The sequence below is a fragment of the Nerophis ophidion genome, linkage group LG08 (assembly GCF_033978795.1).
Source record: "Nerophis ophidion isolate RoL-2023_Sa linkage group LG08, RoL_Noph_v1.0, whole genome shotgun sequence".
In the NCBI taxonomy this organism is placed as follows: domain Eukaryota; kingdom Metazoa; phylum Chordata; class Actinopteri; order Syngnathiformes; family Syngnathidae; genus Nerophis; species Nerophis ophidion.
In genome coordinates, this window is record NC_084618.1 from 66,057,175 (window position 1) to 66,082,708 (window position 25,534).

Here is a 25,534-nt window from a genome sequence, read left to right on the forward strand (position 1 = left end):
CTAAGCACCGTCTTTTTCATGGACGCCCCTGCTTATTTCAGCAAGACAATGCCAAGCCACATTCAGCACGTGTTACAACAGCGTGGCTTCGAAAAAAAAGGGTGCTGGTACTTTCCTGGCCCGCCTACAGTCCAGACCTGTCTCCCGTCGAAAATGTGTGGCGCATTATGAAGGCTAAAATACGATAGCGGAGACCTTGGACTGTTGAACGACTGAAGCTCTACATAAAACAAGAATGGGAAAGAATTCCACTTTCAAAGCTTCAACAATTAGTTTCCTCAGTTCCCAAATGTTTATTGAGTGTTGTTAAAATAAAAGGTGATGTAACACAGTGGTGAACATGCCCTTTCCCGACTTTTTTGGCACGTGTTACAGCCATGAAATTCTAAGTTAATTATTATTTGCAAAAAAACCCCAAAAGTTTATGAGTTTGAACATCAAATATCTTGTCTAACACAATTTCCCAACTCATAAGGAAACAGGGTTTGCACACCACTACCAATCAGACAAGCAACGAAACCAATAAACTCATAAACGGTTAAATGTAAATGTTTTATACTTTTATAGCGCTTTTCAACCTTCAAGGTACTCAAAGTGCTTTGACACACTATTTCCACATTCACCGATTCACACACACATTAACACACTGATGGCGGGAGCTGCCATGCAAAGCCCTAACCACGACCCATCAGGAGCAAGGGTGAAGTGTCTTGCTCAAGGACACAACAGATGTGACGAGGTTGGTAGAAGGTGGGGATTGAACCAGGAACCCTCATGTTGCTGCCACGGCCACTGTGCCAACTGCTCCACCCCGTCTCCATAAGTGTCATGGCAAAACCAGGATTTTACCTTTATAACGGCATGCCAACTGTGATCCACTCTTATTCTGTTTAGCAGTTCTCAATCACTTTCTACAGCTCATTACCACCACCAAAAGGACTGAAATTAATTATTTGTATTTAAATGTGTTTTAAATTGCAAAATAATTTGGTTGGAGCATTCATAATGACCACATACACAAATCTGTAGTTTATGGTCCTTACGTTTTAACATAGGGATCGGAGAAGCCGTTGACGTCCATGGCGGCCAGGTGTGCGCAGCGTTTGACGCCCACGCACAAGCCGCCGCTGTTCTTCTCCTTGGTCTCGCCTTTACCATCAGCGTCATCCTCGTCAGCCGGTGGCAGGTACTGCAGGCATAGCAGCAGACGGCCTCTCTCCTCCAGGCTTCTCTGTTGCTCTGTCTCCCACTGAGGACGGGCGGAGTGAGAGAGAGAAGATAAAATACAAACCACAAGCTGTTTGAGCTGCGGGAGGCCGCATGCAATCAAAAGTAAAATAATAACAAAATTCATACTTCAAATTTCTCTGATTGAAATGCACTTATAGATAAATGCAGAATCAGGTTTACTGTTTGAGCACTTTCATCGTGTAACTTGTGAGGACATGGAAGTCAGGTTGACAGTGTGTGATAAAAGACAATTTACAGTAGGACAATTAGGACTGCCGTCCAAATAAAAAGTCTGAAGTGGATTAAAAATTGCGACTTGTCCAGGGTGTAGCCCGCCTTTCGCCCGAATGCAGCTGAGATAGGTTCCAGCACCCCCCGCAACCTCAAAATGGACAAGCGGTAGAAAATGGATGGATGGATGGATGGACAAAGGGGTATTTGATTGATGAACTAACTCTTAAAAAATAATGGTGTGCATGTCGGGAATTTTGCTTCATTTAATAACAAAACTTTATTAAACACTGCAAAGCAGCAATACTCTACCAGGGGTGTCCAAAGTGTGGCATTGGGGCCATTTGTGGCTCACTGCTCATTTTTATTGACCTATAGCACATTCGGAAAATATAAACAAACAAACAAAACAGGGTTTTATTTCTTTAAGAACACAAAACTTCTTGGCATTTTGTAGCTTTTTTTTACAAATTAAAAAAGATCAATATCAATTTTTATATTTGGTTAAAAAAAAAGTTTGGACATCCCAGATTTATAGCATCAATGGTCTGATTAACTTGTAATCAATTTTCCACCAAGCCCCCTGGAGTAGATCTTCTTAACCATGTTGACCTTAGGGCCCAACCTTTATATTAACACTGAATTATTAATCTTACAGTACTCTTCATTGTATTTGTGTTCAATGATTATATCTAACCTACTTACAGATTACAATCTAGTCAAATGACATGGAAGCATGTGTTGATCAGAAATATTATAAATGCTTAGATCAGGTTGTTTGCAAAAATAAATATTAATCAAATATACTGCAAAAGAAGGGACTTCTGAAAACTGATGAAAAATTTATTTACAAACACTGACATAGAGGTAAAATAAATTCATTAGAATTATATAAATAATATATATGTTTTCTTAAATAATCTGACAATACAATCAAAGTGCAAATGAATGTACAGCTTCAACATTTACGTTCTAATTTTTGCCCTTATAAAACTTCTTCTGTTTGTTTGATGTTGGCATTACTGCCCCAAGTGGTGTAAAAGTCTATTACAAATGAGTACTGCTGCAGCCCATACAGACCACAGCTGAGAAATAGGTATTTTTTGGCGGTTAAGAAACACTGACCTAGTGTTTTCATGGGATACAACTAAGGGTGTCAAATTATCGACTAAGGGTGTCAAATTATCACCTTAACTGCGATTAATTAATAGTAGTCAATTATATATATATATATATACCTGTATATATTTGCAAGTGTCCTCAGCCTCTTTGTGTGCTTGACATGTTGGAGTTGTAAAACAATGGTCAGTCACAACTTGAATTAGACATTGAATGTCAATAACAAGAAGCTGTTGTTTTCAGGTGGGCAAAGGGTGGAGGGATGAGTAGTGGAATCTATGCTTCGTCATATATATCGATCTTTTGATACGCCACAATAATGTAACAAATTTAAAGGAAATTACCTAAAATTGAGGACTTTTATCAATGTTTTTCTTGGTGAGATTAAACATTAGGTTAATTAGATTAATTATTACAGATCATAATAAACTCATCGCTAATTTTTTCAGTTGCTTGACACAACAGAAAATAACTGCCGTGGTCTTTAATTAGCGCTGACAAAAATATTGCCATTAACAGATGTCACTGTAGGCAGCCTCCTGCGGTTAAAATTTCAGGACAGGGTTCTGCAACCTTTACTATCAAAAGAGACAAAACAGTGTAGAGCCGCAAAACATAAGACAGTTTATAAACTTTTAAAAGTTTTCATATTTTTTATTTTTGACAGAAAACCCAATCTGTCCGTGTGAAATAAAACATTTTTCTTTTCTTTTTTCTTTTTTGGAATTGTGTTAGTGGTTAGCTTACCCAAGGGTTTACACACTCCAGGAGCTGAACTGAACACACAGGCTTCCAGTCTCTTTTATTTACTCTCTTGGTGTCCCAGAACTCAGCCTGTGCGTGTTCGCGGCCTCACAGAAAATCAATAATTATAGAACTCTTTTTAAAAATGCAAACTTTTCTCACTTCAGGGTTAAAACAAATCTGAGGGAGCCACAACAAGGAGGGAGATAAGCCACATGTGGCTTCAGAACAGCGAGTTGCTGACCTCTGCTCTAGAATAACCAAGTGGTCAAAGGGAGCTTTTTTTTCCCCTTTTTATTTTGTCATAAAGTCCAATCCTTTCTCCAAATATTACCTATTTCCAATTTATTCCTCTTTGCAGTAATTGTAAATAAACGTCTTAGTTATCAAAACAGCTTTTATGGGTCCTCTATGTCTAAACAATTGTATTGAATTTGAATGCCCGGACATACCAATACGTGGAAGCGACCACTATATTGGTCATACTTTTAAACCTGCTCTTTAAACTTGAAATTTTTTTCTCGTTGCTCTAGATACCAGAGCAAGAATCCAATTGATTTTGAGCGATCTAACTTCCATGATGCATGGCGTAGCTGGGGTGAAAAGAACAAATTAGTAAGACATTAGTCCAAGTTGTCATTGTTGTGGTAAGACCTTCATGTGTTTGTGTATGTCTGGAAAAAGTAACCTATTGATTTTTAAATGATATCAAACTGAAGATGCAGGAGGTTGCTGAAGTAAAAGATCATGTACATCTTTGTTTTTCACCTACGTTATCTAAGTGTCTTCCATTTAAAGTGCGCTGGTTAGTCAAACAGTGCTTTAAACTTGTGGGGAGTATAAGTGTTTGAAAGAGGAAATCATATTGATGCGTAAGTCCCTGTTTCATAACAACTTTTTTCGACTTTTTTACACTTTTTTGTCTGTGAGTTTTATAGTGTTTGGCTGTTTTCTTGGCAGTGCCATTATACAAGGACAAATTCTTGCTATTGTGAAAAGCTTATGTAACTATAAAGCACACTTTTCTTATGGGTTTTATGCCGTCAAACCTTCACATGAATTGATTGCCACACGTCCTTTGTTGTTCCGAAAGGTAGTTTTCAAAGTTATTTGATGACTTAAGAATGTGCTTAGCAACCTTAAATCTTATCTTTATCGACTAAGAAGACATTCCTATAGAGCTCGCCCATTTTCATGTGACATTTAGCTGAGCTGCCACAAATCGGAAAGAGGCAAAGCGTCTGCCTCGAGCCATATTAATGAAGATTGTTGCTCTTGGTTGAAGTATTTTACATGCACAACAAACTGTTATCAAAGCTATTGACTAACAAGCAAGGGTGACACAGGAGATGCAGAGTGACAGGTGGAAGAAATAGGGTGAAAGAGGCTGGCAGTGACTGACCCAGATGGCTTAGAGCATCCACACATGTTATTTACAGGGGTGTTTTATGTATGGAGCCTCTGCCACTGCTGGAATAGCAAAGATGTAATTTCTCATCAAAAGAGAAGCTGCATTTTTTTACACTAAATGTATTTCTCCTCTTTGTATCGCTCGATCTCTCATTAAGTCTTATCTTGAGGCGAGAGCAAGACAGAGTAAATGATCAATATGCCAAACGCCTCGCATTCATCCTTCCTCCCCTCCTCAACGCTAATAGTCTCCAAGGCATCTCTTTCACAATTATATCCTTTAGAACTTCCCATTTTTTTGTGGAAGAGAATGAGGTGTTGCGTCCATGCGACTTAAGGACTTGACAATTAGGGATGGTAATTTGTAGCAGGTATGTGGTCGTAAAAAAGCTCGGACCTTCCCGGGTCGATAGGGAGTGACTCATTAGGGAGGTGGAAACAAATAGACACGCGCCCACAGATGAATAGGAATTAGGGTTTTTTTAAAGGAGAGGACAAACGTCAGAAAAAAAAATCACTAGACTCATTAAACAAGCTTGGTGTGAAATAGTCAGCTTAATTATTCCTGCCACCCTGTGATTAAAGAAGTAATTCCTCTTGCACGACATGTCATAGTTTATGGTTTGCTTTTGTGGTTGAGGTGCTCTAGTCAGAATGGATATGCCTGTGCACATCAGCGTTAAATGGGGTCACTGTGTAGGCTTGGGTCACTGAACATAGCCCAGCTCAAACAAGATCAACACTGTCGCTCATTGTACCTTCAATTTTGGGCCTTTCGATGTCAGCATTCCCACTGGTCAATAAAACGCATTAAAAGTCATTAAAGGGGAACATTATCACAATTTTTGAAGGGTTGAAACCAATAAAAATCAGTTCCCTGTGGCTTATTTTATTTTTCCAAGTTTTTCTCAAAATTTTACCCATCACGCAATATCCCGAAAAACGGCTTCAAAGTGCCTGATTTTAACCGTTGTTATACCCACCCGTTCATTATCCTGTGACGTCACAGCGTGAAACCACCAGAAACAAACATGGCGGATAGCACAGAAAGGTATAGCGATATTAGCTCGGATTTAGACTCGGATTTCAGCGCCGTAAGCGATTCAACAGATTATGCATGTATTGAAACGGATGGTTGGAGTGTGGAGGCAGGTAGCGAAAACGAAATTGAAGAAGAAACTGAAGCTATTGAGCCATATCACGACAGACAGCGGCACGGGAGGAAGCGCCGACGAATTCGGCGATCGCCTTCTAACCAACGATAGGTATGTGTTTGTTTGGCATTAAATGTGGGTGGAGGGAAAGGCTGGATGCAAATATAGCTACAAATGAGGCATAATGATGCAATATGTAAATACAGCTAGCCTAATAGCATGTTAGCATCGATTAGCTTGCAGTCATGCCGTGACCAAATATGTCTGATTAGCACACTCCACATAAGTCAATAACATCAACAAAACTCACCTTTGTGCATTCATGCACAACGTTATAAGTTTGGTGGACAAAATTAAACAGAAAAAGAAGTGGCATAAATCACGTCTTAGCCAACATATCCAGGGGGTTTACCTCGCTCGTCTGCGGGAAGAGACTGCCGTCGTCCCTGAATAGCTCACACACTCAGGCAGATTCAGTGGTGGTCTACTTTCCAATATTGCAGATTTCGTTGACTTTATCGTTGGAAATGCATCTGCTTTGAGTGTCGCAGGATATCCACACATTCTTGCCATCGCTGTCGTAGCATAGCTGTCGTCGGTAAAGTGTGCGGAACCAACGAGGGACTTTTGCATCTTTTGGCCACTGCTGCAACTTAAATCCGTCTCTGTTCGTATTGTTACACCCTCTGACAACACACCGACGAGGCATGATGTCTCCAAGGTACGGGAAAACAGTCAAAAAAACGGTAAATAACAGAGCTGATTTGACTTGGTGCGTGTAATAAGATTGAGAAAATGGCGGATCGCTTCATGTTGTGACGTCACGGGTAAAAGATCATCGCTCCGACAGGCTATTAAATGAAAGGCGTTTAAATCTCCAAATTCACCCTTTTAGAGTTCGGAAATCGGTTAAAAAAACATACAGGTATGGTCTTTTTTCTGCAACATCAAGGTATATATAGACGCTTACATAGGTCTGGTGATAATGTTCCCCTTTAATTGGCATTTGCAAAGAATAAAGGCCTTAAATGGTATTGAAAGACATGTTGCTATATATATATATATATATATATATATATATATATATATATATGTGTATATATATATATATATATATATGCCTCTGTAAACAATGTATAGAGGCATTAAACATTTCCGGCAATCCGAGGCCTGGACTGATAGTAAACAAGTGAATGATAAATAAAAAGGAACTTTATCGACAACGATAAATTGATATATCGTGTATATTATTTTTCTTCGTTTCTGGCTTTCAAACTGAATACAAGAAATCTCAATCTGTGCACTGCTCTTAGCCCCTTAGTATTTTTATTTCACAGTAGAAATAAATGAGCAGAGTAAAGCCTCAGTTCGGTCATGTACACATTTTGTTTCGATAAGAGCAGGCAGGATTGCAAGTTTACACACACAGAATACACTGACATCGCCTCGCAATTCGATCCTTGCTAGTGTGAAGCATTACTAACTTTGTTAAGTAACAAAAGCTAAAAAGAAAACATGTGATTACAAAGCCAATTGTTACTGCGTGGAAAAAAATTAAAATGACTGAAAAAACAGAATGATCAACATGAGCCCAGGCAACTAGCAAGTATGCCGTGATAGAATTGGCAACAAAAAAGACAACAAAACAAACCACGTGACCAAACTGCCCTTCAAGATGTCCAGTATTTATTGAAGTGCAATTTTTGCTAACAGAGTTTAAGAGTCCATTTAATTGTTAATGTTTGTTTACCTATATGGGATAATCAAGTCATTGACCTTCCAAATACAATGGTAAAAAGTCTATAGTCATAAAAAATGTTTATTGTGTTTGAAAAGGTTACTTGCATTGTTATTACATATTATGATTATGTTAGTGATTAATTCAACCAAAGTTAATGAAAACTATTCAAATACAAACCCTGTTTTCATATGAGTTGGGAAATTGTGTTAGATGTAAATATAAACGGAATACAATGATTTGCAAATCCTTTTCAACCCATATTCAATTGAATGCACTACAAAGACAAGATATTTGATGTTCAAACTGATAAACTTTATTTTTTTTTTGCAAATAATAATTAACTTAGAATTTCATGGCTGTAACACGTGCCAAAGTAGTTGGGAAAGGGCATGTTCACCACTGTGTTATATCACTTTTTCTTTTAACAACACTCAATAAACGTTTGGTAACTGAGGAAACTAATTGTTGAAGCTTTGAAAGTGGAATTCTTTCCCATTCTTGTTTTATGTAGAGCTTCAGTCGTTCAACAGTCCGGGGTCTCCGCTGTTGTATTTTACGCTTCATAATGCGCCAAACATTTTCGATGGTAGACAGGTCTGGACTGCAGGCGGGCCAGGAAAGTAACAACACTCTTTTTTTACGAAGCCACGCTGTTGTAACACGTGCTGAAAGTGACTCGGCATTGTCTTGCTGGTATAAGGAGGGGCGTCCATTAAAAAGACGGCGCTTAGATGGCAGCATATGTTGTTCCAATACCTGTATGTACCTTTCAGCATTAATGGTGCCTTAACAGATGTGTAAGTTACCCATGCCTTGGGCACTAATGCACCACCATACCATCACAGATGCTGGCATTTGAACTTTGTTTCGATAACAGTCTGGATGGTTCGCTTCCCCTTTGGTCCGGATGACAGGATGTCGAATGTTTCCAAAAACAATTTGAAATGTGGACTCGTCAGACCACAGAACATGTTTCCACTTTGCATCAGTCCATCTTAGACAATTTCAGGCCCAAAGAAGCCGGCGGCGTTTCTGGATGTTGTTGATAAATGGCTTTCGTTTTTCATAGTAGAGTTTTAATTTGCACTTACAGATGTAACGATGAACTGTATTTAGTGAAAGTGGTTTTCTAAAGTGTTCCTGAGCCCATGGTGATATCCTTTAGAGATAGATGTCGGTTTTTGATACAGTGCCGTCTGAGGGATCAAAGGTCACGGTCATTCATTGTTGGTTTCTGGCCATGCCGCTTACGTGGACTGATTTCTCCAGATTCTCTGAACCTTTTGATGATATTATTGACCGTAGATGTTGAAATCCCTAAATTTCTTGCAATTGCACTTTGAGAAACGTTGTTCTGAAACTGTTTGACTATTTGCTCACGCAGTTGTGGACAAAGGGGTGTACATCACCCCATCCTTTCTTGTGAAAGACTGAGCATTTTTTGGGAAGCAGTTTTTATACCCAATCATGGCACCCACCTGTTCCCAATTAGCCTGCACACCTGTGAGATGTTCCAAATAAGTAGTTGATGAGCATTTCTCAACTTTATCAGTATTTATTGCCACCTTTCCCAACTTCTTTGTCACATGTTGCTGGCATCAAATTCTAAAGTTAATGATTATTTGCAAAAAAAAACAAAAACGTTTATCAGTTTGAACATCAAATATGTTGTCTTTGTAGCATATTCAACTGATTATGGGTAGAAAATGATTTCCAAATCATTGTATTCCGTTCAGATTTACGTCTAACACAATTTCCCAACTCATATTGAAACGGGGTTTGTATATCATTGTCAAATGCTAACAGTTACTTTTCAGCTATACTAATTTATCATTATAAAGTTCTCACAATTTTTTTCTATCTGAATAATTTTAATCTTTTGACCGTATCTAATAAATATTTGCATGGGCATTACGCTTGTTTTAAATGGCATTAAAAATCTTTAAATTAGATTTTCTGATACCTGCAAAAACCCTGTATAGGGAACTTACATTCTCTTTGAAAAATCTTAAGTCAAGGGTGTCGAAATTTTCCCCACATACTGAAAAATCGAAGAGTGTAGGTCACTTTTATTATTTTACATTTTGTAAAAAAAATATTTATTGGAAGAAAAAAAACACCCTGCATCTCAGCTTTGTGTTTAAACTGATGAAGCTTATTATTTGAATTAACTTTTTATCCATACATTACACTTATTTGCTGTTTTTATTTTATTTTTATTTAAAAACATTTAAAAAATTCCTCCTCATAATATTTACACCTAATTCACTTTTTTATTTTATATTTTGTATTTTTATAGACTACAGCTTTGTCCTCTCCTTTTAAAAACACCTACTGTAATGCCTTTTAATTGCCCCTCTGGGACAAATAACGTTTTTTGAATTGTATTGAATAGGTTGTCTGTTTGATTGACCGGTGACTGTGTTACACCCAGACTCTCATCTTAGTCATTTATGATAGGTTCCACCCTCCCTGTTCCATTTAGAAAATGAAATGCTGGACAGATGATGTCATCACCTCTCTCAAGTAGCAGGAGATTCCTCTTAGGGCCGTGCTCATTGCCGTGGGTGAGGGCAGCTGCAGGTAGAAAAAAGAGTGTAGGAAGAAACCACTTTAAATGTGTGTATGTTTTATAGCTGTTAAAATAATTCCATCGTGATTGAGAGAACTACAAAGGGGCTGTTTGCAACTTCTTCACAGTAACATTTTTCAAAGCAAAAAATATTACAACAACACCACCATCGGCAGCTTAATTTACCATTGGTGGTTTAATGTAACACATTTTTTTGACAATTGTCTATGTTCATCACAATTACAAAGTTTATGTACGGTAATACAAGGTTTCACTGGTCCGAATAAAATGATTGGTGTTTGCAGCGGTCACTCATCCTGTCTCTTAAACACGTACGTACAGGGAGTGCTGCACATAGAAAAGCATCCATCCATCCATCCATCATCTTCCGCTTATCCGAGGTCGGGTCGCGGGGGCAGCAGCCTAAGCAGGGAAGCCCAGACTTCCCTATCTCCAGCCACTTCGTCTAGCTCTTCCCGGGGGATCCCGAGGCGTTCCCAGTCCAGCCGGGAGACATAGTCTTCCCAACGTGTCCTGGGTCTTCCCCGTGGCCTCCTACCAGCTGGACGTGCCCTAAACACATCCCTAGGGAGGCGTTCGGGTGGCATCCTGACCAGATGCCCGAACCACTTCATCTGGCTCCTCTCGATGTGGAGGAGCAGCGGCTTTACGTTGAGCTCCTCCCGGATGGCAGAGCTTCTCACCCTATCTCTAAGGGAGAGCCCCGCCACCCGGCGGAGGAAACTCATTTCGGCCGCTTGTACCCGTGATCTTATCCTTTCGGTCATGACCCAAAGCTCATGACCATAGGTGAGGATGGGAACGTAGATCGACCGGTAAATTGAGAGCTTTGCCTTCCGGCTCAGCTCCCTCTTCACCACAATGGATCGATACAACGTCCGCATTACTGAAGACGCCGCACCGATCCGCCTGTCGATCTCACGATCCACTCTTCCCCCACTCGTGAACAAGACTCCTAGGTACTTGAACTCCTCCACTTGGGGCAGGGTCTCCTCCCCAAGCCGGAGATGGCACTCCACCCTTTTCCGGGCGAGAACCATGGACTCGGACTTGGAGGTGCTGATTCTCATTCCGGTCGCTTCACACTCGGCTGCGAACCGATCCAGTGAGAGCTGAAGATCCCGGCCAGATGAAGCCATCAGGACTACATCATCTGCAAAAAGCAGAGACCTAATCCCGTGGCCACCAAACCGGAACCCCTCAACGCCTTGGCTGCGCCTAGAAATTCTGTCCATAAAAGTTATGAACAGAATCGGTGACAAAGGACAGCCTTGGCGGAGTCCAACCCTCAATGGAAACGTGTCCGACTTACTGCCAGCAATGCGGACCATACAGGGAGCGGACTGCCACAATAAGACATTCCGATACCCCATACTCTCTGAGCACTCCCCACAGGACTTCCCGAGGGACACGGTCGAATGCCTTCTCCAAGTCCACAAAGCACATGTAGACTGGTTGGGCAAACTCCCATGCACCCTCAAGAACCCTGCCGAGAGTATAGAGCTGGTCCACAGTTCCACGACCAGGACGAAAACCACACTGTTCCTCCTGAATCCGAGGTTCGACTATCCGGCGAAGCCTCCTCTCCAGTACACCTGAATAAACCTTACCGGGAAGGCTGAGGAGTGTGATCCCACGATAGTTGGAACACACCCTCCGGTCCCCCTTCTTAAAGAGAGGAACCACCACCCCGGTCTGCCAATCCAGAGGTACCGCCCCCGATGTCCACGCGATGCTGCAGAGTCTTGTCAACCAAGACAGCCCCACAGCACCCAGAGCCTTAAGGAACTCCGGGCGGATCTCATCCACCCCCGGGGCCTTGCCGCCGAGGAGCTTTTTAACTACCTCAGCGACCTCAGCCCCTCCACTTGGGGCAGGGTCTCCTCCCCAAGCCGGAGATGGCACTCCACCCTTTTCCGGGCGAGAACCATGGACTCGGACTTGGAGGTGCTGATTCTCATTCCGGTCGCTTCACACTCGGCTGCGAACCGATCCAGTGAGAGCTGAAGATCCCGGCCAGATGAAGCCATCAGGACTACATCATCTGCAAAAAGCAGAGACCTAATCCCATGGCCACCAAACCGGAACCCCTCAACGCCTTGGCTGCGCCTAGAAATTCTGTCCATAAAAGTTATGAACAGAATCGGTGACAAAGGACAGCCTTGGCGGAGTCCAACCCTCAATGGAAACGTGTCCGACTTACTGCCAGCAATGCGGACCATACAGGGAGCGGACTGCCACAATAAGACATTCCGATACCCCATACTCTCTGAGCACTCCCCACAGGACTTCCCGAGGGACACGGTCGAATGCCTTCTCCAAGTCCACAAAGCACATGTAGACTGGTTGGGCAAACTCCCATGCACCCTCAAGAACCCTGCCGAGAGTATAGAGCTGGTCCACAGTTCCACGACCAGGACGAAAACCACACTGTTCCTCCTGAATCCGAGGTTCGACTATCCGGCGAAGCCTCCTCTCCAGTACACCTGAATAAACCTTACCGGGAAGGCTGAGGAGTGTGATCCCACGATAGTTGGAACACACCCTCCGGTCCCCCTTCTTAAAGAGAGGAACCACCACCCCGGTCTGCCAATCCAGAGGTACCGCCCCCGATGTCCACGCGATGCTGCAGAGTCTTGTCAACCAAGACAGCCCCACAGCACCCAGAGCCTTAAGGAACTCCGGGCGGATCTCATCCACCCCCGGGGCCTTGCCGCCGAGGAGCTTTTTAACTACCTCAGCGACCTCAGCCCCAGAAATAGGAGAGTCCACTACAGATTCCCCCGGCACCGCTTCCTCAAAGAAAGACGTGTTGGTGGGATTGAGGAGGTCTTCGAAGTATTCCCTCCACCGATCCACAACATCCGCAGTCGAAGTCAGCAGAACACCATCCGCACCATACACGGTGTTGATAGTGCACTGCTTCCCCTTCCTGAGGCGCCGTATGGTGGTCCAGAATCGCTTCGAAGCCGTCCGGAAGTCGTTTTCCATGGCTTCCCCGAACTCTTCCCATGTCCGAGTTTTTGCCTCTGCGACCGCTAAAGCTGCACACCGCTTGGCCCGTCGGTACCTGTCCACTGCCTCCGGAGTCCTATGAGCCAAAAGAACCCGATAGGACTCCGTCCATACAAAAGCAGTCCAAGAGAAGCAACAAAAATTTGCAGTCATGTTGTTATGATAGAATATACATTCAATGACAGCTAACCATAACTATTCCAACAACACCTAGAGCTAACACACAGGAATGTGCTAGGTAATTACATCATTATTTACGAGAAGCTGCAAGACGGCGGAATATACTGTGTAAAATACATTGGAAAGTTAGCGCCCTTTAGGTGTTTGTATAAATGTTGCAAACAGCCCCTCTAATCCATCTTGTTTGAGTTTTTTAAGTGTTTCCTCTAAAACACCCCCTGAGTTTTTATGATTTTTCTTCTCACAGGAGGCGGATGCTCCAGACAGATGTTAAAGTGCTTGGTCTGGTCGGGCTTGATACGGCGCAGCGCAATCCGTGACTCTCCGATGAACTCGTTATGGGTCAGCTTGTCTTCGTCACACACGGACACCCTGGAGTTGAGACAGAGAGTACAAAGGTAAAAATAAAAAAGACAGAAATTAAACCACAAGTTCCAGACTACAGAGCACACCTTATAAGCCGCACCCACCCCATTTTTGGACAAATTTTATTTTGTACATACCATATTTCCTTGAATTGCCCAGGGCATATAGTATGCGCCTGCCTTGAATTACTGCCGGGTCAAACTCGCTTCCCAAAATAATTAGCGCATGCTTTGTATTACCGCCGGGTCAAACTCGTGACATCACGAGTGACACTTTCCCTGTCGTCATTTTCAAAATGGAGGAGGCTGATTTCAATACCTGTAATTTGAAATCGCATAAAGGGAAGAATATTAAGAGCTATTCAGTAGGATATAAGGTCCAAGCTTACATCACACTCAAATTTTTACTGCATACCTTTGGTAAGTGCCGGAGTGAGAAGAGGTTTTAAAACAATTAGCGCATGCTTACTTTTACTGCATGCCTTTGGTAAGCGCAGGAGTGAGAAGAGGTTTTTTAAATTAATTAGCGCCCCGGCGGCAATTCAAGGAAATACGTTATATTGGCCACACAAGTCTATAAGCAACAGATACAAACATTTAAACATGACATATTTACACAAGTGCTTGTGTTCATTTACAAGTTTGAAAAAAAAGCACAGTAACACGGTATACAGTATCTTACTGGAGAGGTAATTCAGCAGGGTCTTTGTTCTTCTCTTCCTGCGGGTCCCGAAAGGTTGAACCGCCGCGCGCCAAAGAAGACACCTTTAGTAGTTTCAGTATGCAGTGGTCCGGCTTTTCAGGTCCTATTAGTGATTGGAGATATCTATTTAAATTTGGTAGATCCTCTTTGGCTACGGGGCTGCGTTTTGTGCATTTTGTCGTTTCTTCTCCATGACTAGTTTGATAAGTCCGTAACGCGCTTAACGGCCAACTGAATGGCTTGTGAGTGCGTTTGATTTAATGTTAACAATTTCATTGGTCCACCATGACCCGTTTGGCCATTACATTGGTGTGATGGGACAAGGATGAATTTCTTTGGCGGAATGTGAAACTTGTGAACCCGGAAAATCCATAAATTAGCCACAGCATTCTATAAATGCAGGATTCAAACCTTGGGGATCAAAACTTGGGGAACAAAGCAGGGGCTTATGGACCAGAAATTACAGTAAATAAGAAGTAGAAGCTGATGATTATCAAAAATTATCACCACGTGCCTTACATTGAAGTATAACACAACTATTTTACCCAGCCAATCAGCAAAGAAAAATCCATCCATCCATCCATCCATCCATCCATCCATCATCTTCCGCTCATCCGAGGTTGGGTCGCGGGGGCAGCAGCCTAAGCAGGGAAGCCCAGACTTCCCTATCTCCAGCCACTTCGTCTAGCTCTTCCCGGGGGATCCCGAGGCGTTCCCAGGCCAGCCGGGAGACATAGTCTTCCCAACGTGTCCTGGGTCTTCCCCGTGGCCTCCTACCAGCTGGACGTGCCCTAAACACATCCCTAGGGAGGCGTTCGGGTGGCATCCTGACCAGATGCCCGAACCACTTCATCTGGCTCCTCTCGATGTGGAGGAGCAGCGGCTTTACGTTGAGCTCCTCCCGGATGGCAGAGCTTCTCACCCTATCTCTAAGGGAGAGCCCCGCCACCCGGCGGAGGAAACTCATTTCGGCCGCTTGTACCCGTGATCTTATCCTTTCGGTCATGACCCAAAGCTCATGACCATAGGTGAGGATGGGAACGTAGATCGACCGGTAAATTGAGAGCTTTGCCTTCCGGCTCAGCTCCTTCTTCACCACAACGGATCGATACAACGTCCGCATTACTGAAGACGCCGCACCGATCCGCCTGTCGATCTCACGATCCACTCTTCCCCCACTCGTGAACAAGACTCCTAGGTATTTGAACTCCTCCACTTGGGGCAGGGTCTCCTCCCCAACCCGGAGATGGCACTCCACCCTTTTCCGGGCGAGAACCATGGACTCGGACTTGGAGGTGCTGATTCTCATTCCGGTCGCTTCACACTCGGCTGCGAACCGATCCAGTGAGAGCTGAAGATCCCGGCCAGATGAAGCCATCAGGACTACATCATCTGCAAAAAGCAGAGACCTAATCCCGTGGTCACCAAACCGGAACCCCTCAACGCCTTGGCTGCGCCTTGAAATTCTGTCCATAAAAGTTATGAACAGAATCGGTGACAAAGGACAGCCTTGGCGGAGTCCAACCCTCACTGGAAACGTGTCCGACTTACTGCCAGCAATGCGGACCAAGCTCTGACACTGATCATACAGGGAGCGGACTGCCACAATAAGACAGTCCGATACCCCATACTCTCTGAGCACTCCCCACAGGACTTCCCAAGGGACACGGTCGAATGCCTTCTCCAAGTCCACAAAGCACATGTAGACTGGTTGGGCAAACTCCCATGCACCCTCAAGAACCCTGCCGAGAGTATAAAGCTGGTCCACAGTTCCACGACCAGGACGAAAACCACACTGTTCCTCCTGAATCCGAGGTTCGACTATCCGGCGAAGCCTCCTCTCCAGTACACCTGAATAAACCTTACCGGGAAGGCTGAGGAGTGTGATCCCACGATAGTTGGAACACACCCTCCGGTCCCCCTTCTTAAAGAGAGGGACCACCACCCCGGTCTGCCAATCCAGAGGTACCTCCCCCGATGTCCACGCGATGCTGCAGAGTCTTGTCAACCAAGACAGCCCCACAGCATCCAGAGCCTTAAGGAACTCCGGGCGGATCTCATCCACCCCCGGGGCCTTGCCGCCGAGGAGCTTTTTAACTACCTCAGCGACCTCAGCCCCAGAAATAGGAGAGTCCACTACAGATTCCCCAGGCACCGCTTCCTCAAAGAAAGACGTGTTGGTGGGATTGAGGTCTTCGAAGTATTCCCTCCACCGATCCACAACATCCGCAGTCGAAGTCATCAGAACACCATCCGCACCATACACGGTGTTGATAGTGCACTGCTTCCCCTTCCCGAGGCGCCGTATGGTGGTCCAGAATCGCTTCGAAGCCGTCCGGAAGTCGTTTTCCATGGCTTCCCCGAACTCTTCCCATGTCCGAGTTTTTGCCTCCGTGATTGCTAAAGCTGCACACCGCTTGGCCCGTCGGTACCCGTCAACTGCCTCCGGAGTCCTATGAGCCAAAAGAACCCGATAGGACTCCTTCTTCAGCTTGACGGCATCCCTCACTGCTGGTGTCCACCAACGGGTTCTGGGATTACCGCCACGACAGGCACCAACAACCTTGCGGCCACAGCTCCAATCAGCCGCCTCGACAATAGAGGTTCGGAACATGGTCCACTCGGACTCAATGTCCCGCACCTCCCTCGTGACATGTTCAAAGTTCTCCCGGAGGTGTGAATTGAAACTCTCTCTGACAGGAGACTCTGCCAGACGTTCCCAGCAGACCCTCACAATGCGCTTGGGCCTGCCAGGTCTGTCCAGCATCCTCCCCCACCATCGCAGCCAACTCACCACCAGGTGGTGATCGGTAGAAAGCTCCGCCCCTCTCTTCACCCGAGTGTCCAAAACATAAGGCCGCAAATCCGATGACACAACTACAAAGTCGATCATGGAACTGCGGCCTAGGGTGTCCTGGTGCCAAGTGCACATATGGACACCCTTATGTTTGAACATGGTGTTTGTTATGGACAATCCGTGACGAGCACAAAAGTCCAATAACAAAACACCACTCGGGTTTAGATCCGGGCGACCATTCTTCCCAATCACGCCTCTCCAGGTTTCACTGTCGTTGCCAACATGAGCGTTGAAGTCTCCCAGTAGGACAAGGGAATCACCCGGAGGAGCACTTTCCAGTACTCCCTCGAGTGTACCCAAAAAGGGTGGGTATTCTGAACTGCTGTTTGGTGCGTAAGCACAAACAACAGTCAGGACCCGTCCCCCCACCCGAAGGCGAAGGGAAGCTACCCTCTCGTCCACTGGGTTGAACTCAAACGTGCAGGCTTTGAGCCGGGGGGCAATGAGAATTGCCACCCCAGCCCGTCGACTCTCACTGCCGGCAACGCCAGAGTGGAAGAGGGTCCAGTCCCTCTCGAGAGAACTGGTTCCAGAGCCCTTGCTGTGCGTCGAGGTGAGTCCGACTATATCCAGCCGGAACTTCTCTACCTCGCGCACTAGCTCAGGCTCCTTCCCCCCCAGTGAGGTGACGTTCCACGTCCCAAGAGCTAGCTTCTGTAGCCGAGGATCGGACCGCCAAGTGCCCTGCCTTCGGCTGCCGCCCAGCTCACAATGCACCCGACCTCTATGGCCCCTCCTATGAGTGGTGAGCCCATTGGAGGGATGACCCACGTTGCCTCTTCGGGCTGTGCCCGGCCGGGCCCCATGGGGACAGGCCCGACCACCAGGCGCTCGCCATCGTGCCCCAACTCCGGGCCTGGCTCCAGAGCGGGGCCCCGGTGACCCACGTCCGGGCGAGGGAAATCTGGGTTCTTTTTGTTGTAATTCCATAGAAGTCTTTGAGCTGCTCTTTGTCTGATCACTCACCTAGGACCTGTTTGTCTTGGGAGACCCTACCAGGGGGCATGAAAGCCCCCAGACAACATAGCTCCTAGGATCATTGGGACACGCAAACTCCTCTACCACGGTAAGGTAGCTGCTCAGAGAGGAGGCAAAGAAAAATATAAAATAAAAATTCTAAAATAAAAGTAGACAGTATTGATGGGTTTCATTAAATCAGAATATTTTTTGGATTTCAATAGTTAGTTCAAAAAGTGAAATATTTATACTATACATAGTGAAATATTTCAAAAATGAATTTAGAATGTTCTTAATCATTTTTAACTATAGTGTACAAAAACACATATTCAGAAAATATATTAATTTTAGTGTAGCATGTGTTATGATCCGCTGCCCGGATCATATTATGTTTAGGTTTTGAGACTTTTTTGTTTTATGTTCTGTTAGTGTTGGACTCCTTTAGTTCCGGTTTGTGCTCCTCACTGTTTGTTTCCATGGTTACTCATTGTTTTCACCTGCCGCTTGCTCCTGACGCGCACCTGTTTTGTGATTTCAGTCATTATTTAACCTGCCTTTTCCCGTCAGTCGGTCTGGGTACATGGTTTGCGGTAAGCTACAGTCACGTCTATGTTTCTGGTTCCAGTCTCTGTGCTAAGTATTAGCCTTAGCTTCCCGTGCGTTCGGCACGCTGCCCTCTTGTTTCCAGACTCTGTGCTAAGTATTAGCCTTAGCCTTGCGTGCGTTCGGCACGTTGTTCTTTTGTTGATTTTTGTCTGTTTAGTATTGTGTATCGTTCATTAAATCATCCTACCTTTATGTTTTTGTCCGGAGTGTCCTTTGCATCCTTGGGGAGAACAAAAATTCGCATCACCATGCGCCCCAAGCGTGACAGCATGTCCACCATGTTTGTAGATTGTGTTGTTGGTTCGCTTGCCTTTTTACTTGGCGTGCGTTGCTGGAAAATAGTCTGTTACAAACTTTAAACGCCAACGCTATTATACCCAATATACAATTTATATCCCACCACTTGGAATATCTGTACTTATATTTTACAAGCACCACTTTCCATGCTATAGGGATAGCAATAGTGCATTATGCAGGGCAGTGTCAATCCATATTTATGATTTCAATCAAAGTTTTACTCCTGCCACCTGCACAAGCCATATGTGGGCGAGAGCGGGCGCATGGAGGAATGCGCTTTATTGAGAATCAAAACACACATCGGAGAGAGGGGGAATGTGGATGAGACTGGCAAGAATTAATTTACATTGTATCGGACTGTGGGGGGATTTGTATTGTATGGGGAAAAGCAGAAATGGAGTTCCACATTTCATGAATGTAATTATGCATGCAAGACAAGCAAGTTTGAGGAGGAGAAGATGCTGCTGTATCGTATATAGTTATTTGTCTGAAAAATGTGGATAAATGGTAACAGAATGCATTTTCCAGTGACGGTAATAAAACGTGGTATTGCAGAAATGGGGTAGAAATGAGGCAGATGTTGCCGGAGGCCACAGGTGACAAGCCTTTGGAGTAATTTCAACTTAAGTATCTCATCTTACAGATAATTTGAAAACCTTTTGAAAGGGTAATGAAACAAAAAAAATGGATGATGAATAATGTGCAGGAACTGTAGAGGACTATTGTGTTTTTGAAAAAGCTGTATAGAAAATGGAAATGTATAAAGTTGTAGTCATGCGTATTAGTCGTGTGCTTATTTTAAACCACTTCTTCAGGAGTTTGCTTACTAAAATTAAAAGTATTGCCTATCATTGTTATTTAACATTGAAACAGTATTTAGCTTCCACAGTCAGCAGCTTTGTAGTGTGCAGAATAATTTAACATGATTTGTAAAATAACAGTGAAACTGTATATTCTTTCATGCTTAAAAATGGCAGTACAATATAATTAATATGACACAGTTTTTAATGACATCCCTAACAATTTTCAGACTTTGCTGCCTGCTGCCGGAGAGATAAAACATGTAGTTTGGGAAGTAACGTTAAAAAAAAAAAAGAAAACAAGATTGCGCCTTAGAAAAATTTAGTTCTGCTGCTTTGTCATGCTTAAACAAAGCATAGCGGAGAAACTGGAAATTGGATCATTTATTTTTCAGTATTTTTGTGGAAACTTTTAAGTACAAACAGCTCCTAAAGGCTGTTCATATTTTGAAAATGTTTTAGATTTAACCTTATGCAGTTTTTGGCCACAACTTTAGTTACACCTGAATAAACCAATTTACAGTGCGCCGAGGGATGTGCTAATCGATCGGCCACTGATCTGTGTCAGACGATTTTTGTGGAAAAAGTATGTGATCACCATTGCAGAATAAATCCTTTTAATGCCGATTACAAATGACAATCCCCTCTGTTTCACACAGTATTTATTTTGTAGTCCTTGGGCTGAGAAGCGGCTAACAGCTAATTATGTGTCTTCACAGTGTGAGGAGCCCCTCCCCTAGGCTAATAATAATCACTTCCACTATGGCAAATACATTAGTGTTTCTTAAAATCTTAAAGTGTCAATATCAAGTATAATTATCAAATTTTATTATCACTGGAGGACAAGCATTAACATGCTTACACTCCGTGAACGAGCTAGGAGTAGGCATGCAAGTAGCCTAGCGTGCTTTAAACAACACCAAGAAATAAGTAAAGTGACCTTTAAGAAATTGTAGATGGAACCATCCGGCAGCAGGAAGTAAGTAGCTAATTAACAGGAAATTAACACATAGATTACCAGGTGTCTTGACATAATATAACAACAACTGTTGGTGTGTCAGCATTGTCATAGTCAGTACACAACATGTAAAAGGAGGGTGAATTGATCTAAAAGTTGGTGATGTCAATACGATCATGTGAAGGGTAGTATCAACATGTGATCGATGTGAGAGTGAACAGGTGGATATATTTATTTTCTCAAAATATTTTTTGTTGTTTTTGTTAATGTTTAAAAACTTAGGCAATAATTCTCTGGATGCAGGGGGACTTTTAGGGCTAAAACCAAAGGATTGAAATAGGGCTGAGCCGATAAAACGATATCCTTATATATTGCGATGAACTCTTAATCGATATCAGTATAAAATCTTCTGTGTCACTGTGGGAGTGTAGATTGTCTGCTTGCAGCGAGAAGAGGAACTGTGATATTTTGATATATCAACTCAATAACAGAAACTTGTTTTAAGGTTTGTTGGTTTTAATGTAGATGGTAACATCCTGGCACTTCCAGTGTGACGGTTTAATTAGTTGCTTCCCAAACTACTTTGTGTAGTGTTCAATAGCTTATACACTACTGCCATCTAGTGTCTTATAACAAACTAACTTTAAATCGACTGCATTTATTGTACTACCTTAGCTGCGCTCATCCAACCTGGCTACCAGACACCTTCTTCACTGACAAATTGCACCTTTGGTAAGTTAGAAATTGCATTTCTTTATTTTTTTGGCAGGCTTAAATAAGTCATAAAAAATATGAATAATTATTTATATCGATCAATTTAGGGCTAATACCAAAGAATTGAAATAGGGCTGAGCCGATAAAACGATATCCTTATATATTGCGATGAACACTTAATCGATATCAGTATAAAATCTTCTGTCACTGTGGGAGTGTAGATTGTCTGCTTGCAGAGAGAAGAGGAACTGTGATATTCTGATATATCAACTCAATAACAGAAACTTGTTTTAAGGTTTGTTGGTTTTAATGTAGATGGTGCGGTAACATCCTGGCACTTCCAGTGTGACGGTTTAATTAATTGCTTCCCAAACTACTTCGTGTAGTGTTCAATAGCTTATACACTACTGCCATCTAGTGTCTTATAACTGAAACTAACTTTAAATCGACTGCATTTATTGTACTACCTTAGCTGCGCTCATCCAACCTGGCTACCAGACACCTTCTTCACTGACAAATTGGACCTTTGGTAAGTTAGAAATTGCATTTCTTTATTTTTTTGGCAGGCTTAAATAATTCATAAAAAATATGAATAATTATTTATATCGATCAATTTAGAAAACTTATATCGTGATACAGTTTTCAGCCGTATCGCCCAGTTTTAGACTGAAATAAGTAAGTGATAGTTTTTGCTTTCGTTAATTTATTTTGCTCAAATAATTGTATGTGATAAAATAGAATAATAATGTAGTTCGAAAATGGTATTGATATTGTTAAACTGACAATAGCCCTTACCATAAATAAAAATGATACATCTGATCGGTATTGGTATCGATATCAGCCGATCTTACTCATAGATGATTGGAATCTGCAGCATAAAACCTTGAAAAAAGCATCCCAAATTGTGTCCTATATAACCTTGCATTTGTATTTTAGTTGTCATTTAAACTGGAAAGCTGACCAATATTACAATTATTTTTGTTGCGTCTCATTAAATGGTGCAGGTATACCATATACTGTGACCAGTGAGTGCAGCTAGATGCACTCCACATGCATTACATCCACTGAACTTTGTGTTACAGTTTAAACTTATTCAGTAGCCACATTTCATATGTAAAGTTGATTACATTATGTTAGGGATTTGAAAGGGTGTGAAAATTCCATCTGTGGTGCACATAAAATTGATATACAATTTAGACAGTTAGTGTATGTGCGAATCTGTCGAAAATATTTTCCCAAAGGTAAAATGGGGGTTGATCAAGGGTGATGTGTCAAATGCAGAGAATAATGTTGCCCCACCTAGTGTGTGTGTGACAATCATTGGTACTTTAACTTTAATAAAGTTGAATACTCTAGGTGGCTACATTGAAGTGTGAGGTGTAAAACAGCTTACAATGAATCTTCTGCTCTTACAGTGCTAAAAGGCCACTCTTAAAAGAGTTAAAAAAAAAAAAGAAGTTATTTTTGCTTGGAATAAGCAAGGATAATTGAATAAAACTAGTAAAAATTGTTTTGGTATAGAGATACATTATATTTAAAGGTGCCATATGTAGTAATGTGGCCAGAAGTGGTACTGCAATCACGGTCAAAATTCCCGCTTTCCATGACTGAGGTTGCTTCGTCATTTTGTGGGTGTGGCACCGAACAGAGATGTTGAAATGCAGAGTTCAAGCACTCTTCATTCTCAAGAGGTGACTTTTCAAATGATGCTACAAATTAGCAGTGCTGCTACTTTTTGTAGCAACACTTCTTTCGCATAAATGTTTGACATATTCCCGCTTGAAGCAAAACCACCGCCAGATGATGGAACCCGTGCTGTTTTCCTTGGGAAATAATTGTTCCTCCATTTTCTACCGGATTTGCACCTTCTCTCTCTCTCGTATTACCACTCGCACCACACCGTTAGCATCACAGCTAATGTTACCCATGTAGCTACCTCTCTGCTCGGAAGGGCGTGTGACATTGCACACATGACGTATGTAAGAAGATGCGCTTGTTTTAAGTCTCTGTAAGGACAGACAGGAAAGAGTGAGAAGAGCATGCAGTTTAATGCCCGCAGCTAAAAGTAACTGCGTGAAAACGTATACTCGAATATCACGATATGGTAATTTCTATATCGCACAGAGACCAACCCACGATATATCGATATACTCGATATATCGCCCAGCTCTAAAGTGATCTTGAAATTACCATTTAAAACAGGGGTCGGGAACCTTTTTGGTTGAGAGAGCCATGAGAGCCAATTATTTCAAAATGTATTTCCGTGCGAGCCATATAATATTTTTTAACACTGAATACAACTAAATGCGTGCATTTTTAAGTAAGACCAACATTTTTAGAGTATAATAAGTCCCTTATTATTTTTAATAAAATTATTATTCTAAAGTTAACCAATAATAAATATAATACTTCTTACCATTAATGCGACATCTTGAACAGGTGCGATAGAAAACGGATGGTTGGATTAAAATGGATTACAATGTTTTATAATTTGAACGTTATTTTTAACACTGTGATTACCAGCGTAATTATTCATTACTTATCATGTTAAGCAATGTCAGCTAAGATTTATCTGAGAGCCAGATGCAGTCATCAAAAGAGCCAGTTCTGGCTCTAGAGCCATAGGTTCCCTACCCCTGATTTAAAACTCATCATTAGCTATACTTACTACAAAACCAGTTTCCATATGAGTTGGGAAATTGTAAATATAAACGAAATACAATGATTTGCAAATCCTTTTTAACCCATTTTCAATTGAATGAACTACAAAGACAAGATATTTGATGTTCAAACTCATAAACTTTATTTTTTTTTTGCAAATAATAATTAACTTAGAATTTCATGGCTGCAACACGTGCCAAAGTAGTTGGGAAAAAACATGTTCACCACTGTGTTACATCACCTTTTCTTTTAACAACACTCAATAAACGTTTGGGAACTGAGGAAACTAATTGTTGAAGCTTTGAAAGTGGAATTATTTCCCATTCTTGTTGTATGTAGAGCTTCAGTCGCTGTCGTATTTCACGCTTCATAATCTGCCACACATTTTCGAAGGGAGACAGGTCTGGACTGCAGGCGGGCCAGGAAAGTACCCGCACTCTTTTTTTACGAAGCCACGCTGTTGTAACACTTGTCTTGCTGAAATAAGCAGGGGCGTCCATGATAACGTTGCTTGGATGACAACATATGTTGCTCCAAAACCTGTATGGACCTTTCAGCATTAATGGTGCCTTCACAGATGTGTAAGTTACCCATGCCTTGGGTACTAATACACCCCCATACCATCACAGATGCTGGCTTTTGAACTTTGTGCCTATAACAATCCGAATGGTTATTATCCTCTTTGTTCTGGAGGACACCACGTCCTCTGTTTCCAAATATAATTTTAAATGTGGACTAGTCAGACCACAGAACACCTTTCCACTTTGCATCAGTCCATCTTACCTGAGCTTGGGCCCAGAGAAGCCAGTGGTGTTCCTTGGTGTTGTTGATAAATGTTTTTTTCTTTGCATAGCAGAGTTTTAACTTGCACTTACAGATGTAGCGACCAACTGTAGTTACTGACAGTGGTTTTATGAAGTGTTCCTGAGCCCATGTGATGATATCCTTCACACACTGATGTCGGTTTTTAATGCAGTACTGCCTGAGGTATCAAAGTCCGTAATATCATCGCTTACGTGCAGTGATTTCTCCAGATTCTCTGAAATTGTTGATGATTTTACGGGCCGTAGATGGTAAAATCCCTAAATTCCTTGCAATAGCTCGTTGAGAAATGTTGGTCAGCTTGACATTGCTGGCCATCATGTTCCTATGACAGCAATCTAATTGAGACTGAATCAACGGCAACGACAATGTGCTTA

General features: G+C 42.5%; 1 protein-coding gene and 1 long non-coding RNA gene across 3 annotated transcripts in view; one reads left to right on the forward strand and one right to left on the reverse strand.

Moving 5' to 3' along the window:
- doc2a (double C2-like domains, alpha) overlaps nucleotides 1–25,534 on the reverse strand; it is a 75,333-nt gene that overhangs the window by 24,023 nt on the left and 25,776 nt on the right. For both annotated transcript variants that reach the window (XM_061909452.1, XM_061909451.1), the window contains exons 6-8: nucleotides 13,663–13,789; nucleotides 10,147–10,206; nucleotides 1,044–1,249 (exon numbers count right to left, since the gene is read on the reverse strand). In XM_061909452.1, the coding sequence (XP_061765436.1) occupies nucleotides 1,044–1,249; nucleotides 10,147–10,206; nucleotides 13,663–13,789 (393 nt within the window). The remainder of the gene's footprint in view (nucleotides 1–1,043; nucleotides 1,250–10,146; nucleotides 10,207–13,662; nucleotides 13,790–25,534) is intronic.
- LOC133558230 (uncharacterized) overlaps nucleotides 1–25,534 on the forward strand; it is a 95,281-nt gene that overhangs the window by 20,408 nt on the left and 49,339 nt on the right. Inside the window, exon 3 of the long non-coding RNA XR_009807914.1 lies at nucleotides 13,665–13,815. This is a non-coding gene — a long non-coding RNA (uncharacterized LOC133558230). The remainder of the gene's footprint in view (nucleotides 1–13,664; nucleotides 13,816–25,534) is intronic.